This window comes from Barbatula barbatula, assembly GCF_947034865.1.
Source record: "Barbatula barbatula genome assembly, chromosome: 3".
Lineage (NCBI taxonomy): Eukaryota > Metazoa > Chordata > Actinopteri > Cypriniformes > Nemacheilidae > Barbatula > Barbatula barbatula.
The window spans coordinates 15,068,964-15,075,238 of NC_136764.1; the positions used below are offsets into that span (position 1 = coordinate 15,068,964).

At 35.4% G+C, this 6,275-nt stretch overlaps 1 protein-coding gene across 1 annotated transcript; it reads left to right on the plus strand.

Moving 5' to 3' along the window:
- Window positions 1–351: 351 nt before the first annotated feature.
- On the plus strand, window positions 352–5,306 carry rab18b (RAB18B, member RAS oncogene family). Its single transcript, XM_079453215.1, has 7 exons — window positions 352–544; window positions 1,307–1,362; window positions 2,056–2,117; window positions 2,327–2,399; window positions 2,518–2,636; window positions 3,473–3,539; window positions 3,803–5,306. Exons 1-7 carry the CDS (start codon window positions 477–479, stop codon window positions 3,973–3,975), a joined length of 618 nt encoding a protein of 205 aa, XP_079309341.1. The 5' UTR covers window positions 352–476; the 3' UTR covers window positions 3,976–5,306.
- Window positions 5,307–6,275: the final 969 nt, after the last annotated feature.

The window sequence follows — 6,275 nt, forward strand, 5'->3', positions numbered from 1 at the left end:
ACAGAAAATAGAAAAACTAGACTGTGTTTATTATTTAATCTATCTGGTTTGTAAGATTCTGACTAACATCAAATTGACACAGGTCTTCAACAATCTGAAACACCATCTGAGCTAAGCCTCATTATATATTTCTCTGTCCGTTATTGTTTGCTTTTCTCTTTCTCCTGACAAAAACAGAAAATTACAGTTTTGCCTCCATTATTTGCTTTCCAAACCAGTTTCTTTATGAAGAAGGAAATGCCAGAAACCTCAAAAAAGTTATAACGACCAAACCATTAAACTATATCGAAATATGTTATTACATGTAAGCTATCTTATTACAAATAGATGTAATGCTTGTGTCTAACTCTCGTAACTCGTTACACGCTCTTACGCAACATCTAACGCGATCCTCCTGACGTCATGACTCAACCGGAAGTTCCAGTATAGGCAACAGCGAACGGGAGTTTGACCAGTGTAGTGTAAACAGCGAGAACATGGACGACGACGTGCTGACAACATTAAAGATTTTAATAATTGGAGAGAGCGGTGTTGGTAAATCCAGGTAAAGATAACGGTATCATTTTACTCGTTTTCAGTCGTCTCCGACAGAATAGTGAGTTGTTTTCAAATAGCATTTAGCTGTATCTGCATTTAAACAAGCGCGAGCTCGGCTAAAGTAAAGCTTACTGTCGCGTGTGGTCAACGTTTCAAGCACCTGTCATCAAACTTCGCGTATAAAACTCGTTTTGGACTCAAGACTTGATCAAAATGTAACTCTTAAAGTTGTTTTGTGGTCAAGCTCATCGTGGTATTCTGAACCCTGTTGGCTTTTTTGTAAGCTGTTGTTTGCTAGCATTTGAAGTTACGTAAAGCTTGAGTATAATAGTTGCATATGTTAGTTTGGCTTTGAATAATATGCTGGAGTTAAATACTTTGTATACAGATAGATCAGATGCGGCATGAACAAAATGTTAGCTGGCAGCTGTTCCTATAGCAGTTCTGCTAACGGCTGGTTATGTGGCAGTCCAGACGAAACAGGCCTTGGGTGGAGTTTAGGCTTAAATACTGACAATATATGTACAGTTATAATTGATCTGTGCAGTTATAAGACTTTAATCATACTTTTGTACATGGACGTTTAACACTTACTAAGTCACAAACTAATACATTATAAGTCACACTAAATTTGAAAGCAAAGAAAGTAATTCCAAGGTAAAGAACGAAAGTATTCCTCGCAAGTCATGAACAATTTTTGCAAATATTTTCAACTTTATAACGGGATTGTACATTTCATGTGCTGTTATTTCTCTCTTTATTTCCACAGTTTACTCCTGCGCTTTACAGATGACACCTTCGACCCAGAGTTAGCTGCTACTATTGGTAAGTCACATCATGAGTATTTGTGATCCTACTAATGAATTGGTGACACATCTTGCTTGGTTTTCAATCGGTTTATATTCAAATCCACTGAGATTAAATATTTTATAACACATTATCTGAATTAGTAGAGCATTGTGATAGCAGCACAAAGGTCATGGGTTTGATTCCATGAAAACAGGTATACTGATAAAAGGGACCTTAAAGGGCTAGTTCACGCATAAATGAAAAATCTGTCATCATTTACTTACCCTTAGGTTGTTTAAAACCTGTAATAATGTCTTTGTTCCATTGAACATAAAGATATTTGGAAGAATGTTAGCAATTCTCATTTCTGGGACATCATGCATTACCGTAGTAGGATCTGTTCTGTTGAATACAAAATTAGATATTTTGAAGAATTTAGGGAAAGAAACAGTTCTTGGGCACATTTGACTAGCATTAATTTGTTCCTGCTATGGTAATCAATGCTGTCCCAGAACTAAAAATTGCTAACACTCTTCCAAATATTTTTCTCTGTGTTCATTAGAACAAAGTAATTTTTACAGGTAGGAAATTAAACGAGGGTAAGTAAATAATGACAGAACTGTCTCTTTAAATGCATTTAAGTTGTTTTGCATAAAAGCATCTGGATAAATGTAAACTTAATTCTTGTTGAGCATCATTGAAAGTACATTTTTGGGGGTGTATATTTAGGTGTGGACTTCAAAGTTAAAACAATTGCAGTAGATGGCAACAGAGCAAAGCTGGCCATATGGGTAAGTACAATAATACTCTTAGTAAGTGGTTTATAAGTTCTTGATGTTGAATATTTGAAATTGTCCTCACTATAGTGTAAACTATGCTTGCACTCGTCTTATTCCACTAGATGGCGCCATGACACTCTCTGTAGCTGTATTTGATTTTGTCTTTTATTAGTGTCCTGATGAGAAAGCTGCTGAAATCTTTATAATCTTTTCAATTTTAGGACACAGCAGGTCAGGAGAGGTTTAGAACTTTAACTCCAAGCTACTACAGAGGAGCCCAGGGCGTCATTTTGGGTTAGTGCTTTTTTTTAATATATATTTACTCTCAGAACTTGTAGACTTTTTTTCCACAGTAGTTTATGTCAGTATGGGTTTGAAAGTTAAATTAAATTGTTGTTTTCATTCCTTATAGTGTATGATGTTTCTAAGCGGGACACGTTTACAAAACTTGAGAACTGGCTGAATGAACTGGAGACATACTGCACACGCAACGACCTGGTTAAAATGCTTGTTGGAAACAAAATCGACAAGGTTTGTTTGATTCATTTTGTAAATGTACTAAACTGATAGCAAGACAGGGCTGGTATCTCTTCATAATGCATAGGGTGAGGGTTTGTTACTAGACTAATCGGCTTGCAGCTATCTTGTGTCATGAACAATTCTGTCTGACATCAAACAATAGTTTTTCCACATTTGTTTAATTCTTTCCTTACACGTTGCTTGATGCTATATCGCTTATTGCTCCATAAACTCTTTGTAAGTCGCTTTGGATAAAAGCGTCTGCTAAATGACTAAAATGTAAATGTTTGCAGAGTAAAAATGTACCTAATCCTAGTAATGAATTTTTCTTACCACCAGATGAGCCGCTTTATAATGCTGACCCTAAAAGCTGTTTTCACCATCTTACTGTACACTGGCATTTGTTTAACCACAGATGCCTTCACCCACTATTTTGTTTTGCCCTTTTGGCAAGTTAAATAATGTGACCTTTTCTTGACTAGAAAAAACGCATTACAAGGTTTTAACAAATTCCTTGCTTCTGGCTTATTGAAACAGTCTGGAAACCGACAAATTAGTAATTGTACAACATGGTCTATGAATTAAGTGAAGTAGAAATGCGGTCCTGTATTCTTTTTAGGAAAGTTGTACATGTGTCCAGACCCATAGATGTTAGAGAATGTAACCTTTAAATAAAATGTTATTGTAACATTTGCAGACATTCGGAGACTTCTGTAACTTCATTTCTTTTATTATTGTATTTGAGTTTGGTAAAACTCTTCCAAATATCTTTCTCTGTGTTAATTAGAACAAAGTCATTTTTACAGGTAGGAAATTTTAGAATGAAATGAATGACCTTTCTATTGCAGGACAATCGTGAAGTAGACAGAAATGAAGGCTTGAAGTTTGCACGGAAACACTCTATGCTTTTTATCGGTAGGTTTTCTTTCTTATTAATTTTGTTTTCATATGTATCAGATGTTTTGTCTATTCTTTAACTGCACGTGGACACTTAGTGGTGTAATAGGCATATTGTTCTTGCACAGCTTCTCAGCCTTTTTTTGATAATGATGTCAGTGTCATTAATTCATCTTTGGACTGTGCGTCTCACTCTTTAAACTTTATCTGCATTTCATATTTCTTGCTTTAATGACTCACATGCCTTAATCAACTCTCTCGCCATTCTGTGTGATTATCAGAGGCTAGTGCAAAAACACGGGACGGAGTTCAATGCGCCTTTGAAGAACTGGTGGAGAAGATCTTGCAGACGCCTGGGCTCTGGGAGAGCAGCACCCAGGGTCACGGGGTTCAGTTGTCTGACAATGAACAGCAACATCAGGGTGCCTGTGGGGGCTACTGCTCCCTTGTTTAACATCCTCACCTCGCTCCAGAACCACAAACAGTGATGGCAGTCTCTTGTTTCTATATGAAAGCTTCTATTGAGGAGGAAGAGTCTGGTCCCTCAGAGCTGGTCAAAGGGACCTTTGCAGTTTGCACACCCTGTCATATATTTAATGACTTTAGAGTCCCAGTAATTTATGTCATATTATTCTTATTGATTAATGTTTCACAGTTCTACTTTACCAGTAGCATATGTAAACATTTGTTATGCAAAATACGTCCGGTTTAATATTACAGTCTGAGTGCCTGGAACCCCGGCCAGTTAACATGCCGAGAGGGGCCGAGACAAAGGAAGGTCTTTCCAGTCTTAAAATTATATTTATCAAATGTCCTACTACATGTTAAATTTCTCTCATACCCTTCACTAGTTTGTTTAATATATTTTCTGTAGCTCTCATTTTAAAACTTTCTAATTTTTATTTCCATATCATTTTTGTGATATTTTCCTTCAAATGTTGCTTAGCACAGTCCTACGTTCTTAAAAATATTATTTTACAAATATAATATTCAGTGGCTGGTCTGAATTATCTACGCTGAAATAACTTAATAGGCATTTGTATACAAGATGCTGTGGAGCTACATTATGTATTGGTTGAAATGCAGTGCTGTTTGTTTTGGGACTTCACTACATACATTTATACGTACTTGTTAATATAATCCTTAATGATCTCAATCTTGTCCGAATATCACACAAGGCTGCCCATTTTTCTCCACTGTGTTTAGATATTGTCACTTCTATCCATGAAATTTGCATCTCTTATTAATTGAGAATGAATACCAAAAATACATTCTGTATTATAAATGCTTTTTAATCACAAGGATTTGATCATGCCTTAATATTTATTAGTGGTGCATGTATAACTTTACATAATGAATCTGTAGAGAGTATGTTAATGTAGCCAGTCAGAATGGCCTATGGTATATGGCTAAAGTGGTTATTTAACCTCTTGATAACATATCTTGGTCATAAAGTTAGGACCTCTTACAGTTTATATATATTGAGTTCAGATGGGACAGTGTTGCTCTTATGAATGCTTCATACTCCGTTGTGTATAGATGCTTTATTTCTTTTAAAGGCTGTTGTATACTTGAACTATGAAGTACAATTTCTGTAATGTAGTGGACAGTATGGAGTGATTATATAACTGAGAGCAAGTTCTGTTTTCCTTTTTTGCATTAAAAACTTCCCTTAAGAGTTCAGAACAAAATGGCTTATGTTAATACTTAAGAAACATACTTTGAAACAAATGTATAGTATAATGCAATGTCAGTCGCTTTGGATAAAAGCGTCTGCCAAATGCGTAAAGGTCTGTGTATAACCAAAGATGTTCTGGAGGTTGTCTGTGGTAATTACAGAGTGGTAGTATGAAAATTAGTTTTCATACGTATGCGCTGTGAAATATATTAATATTATATACATATATTTCTATTAATAATAATGATACACTATAAAATATGCTAATTACAATTAATTTGATTGTTACTAACATTACTGTCTAGTAAATCTGAGTCAGTTGCCTAAATTATGGCTGCCATTGTTTACTTGATTAATCTTAAAATGATGTATTGCTTTGTATCTGTTTTTGGCTATTAAGTACCACTCTTTGAAGCTAAAGCATGTGTGAGTAGCAAAGTTATGATTCCATGTTGTAGGGGTGTAATGGTCCTTCGATACGATGATTTTGATTTTGTGTGTACAGATCGTTCTAAAGCTCACACAACGGGCAGCTATACAATAAACTGACAGTCGGATTCCATTCTTTAATATAGCACACACCCCCAATTAAACTGTTATATAAATATTGCTATGATGTCTGGAACTGAAACAAGATCAAAATCAACAGATTTCCACCGTTACATCTTTGTTCCAGGTTCTTCTCAATTTCAGAATTTGGGGTTTTTCTATTTGTATTGGGCTCTGTGTGTTGATACAGCAGGAGCAGTTGACCATTGCATGACTGCAAGTCAGGGTAAAGCCAAAGGGAAGGTGAAAAATATCCTCCTCTTGAAGCTTGGGTGTAGCGAAATAAAACTTGAGCAAAACACAAAGCATGTGTCCAGTAAGACGTATGTAAAAACATTATCATAAAGAAAAATCAGGTACATAACTCTTATGCAAATGCAATATAAGTAAAAGCACCTGGGCACTGTAGAAGATGGAGGAAGATGCAACATCCTTAAAAACAATATAGAAACATAATGCATACGTATAGATTTAGATATTATTTCTTGAGGATGTTTTTACAGAAATACTGATTGAGAAATGCTTTT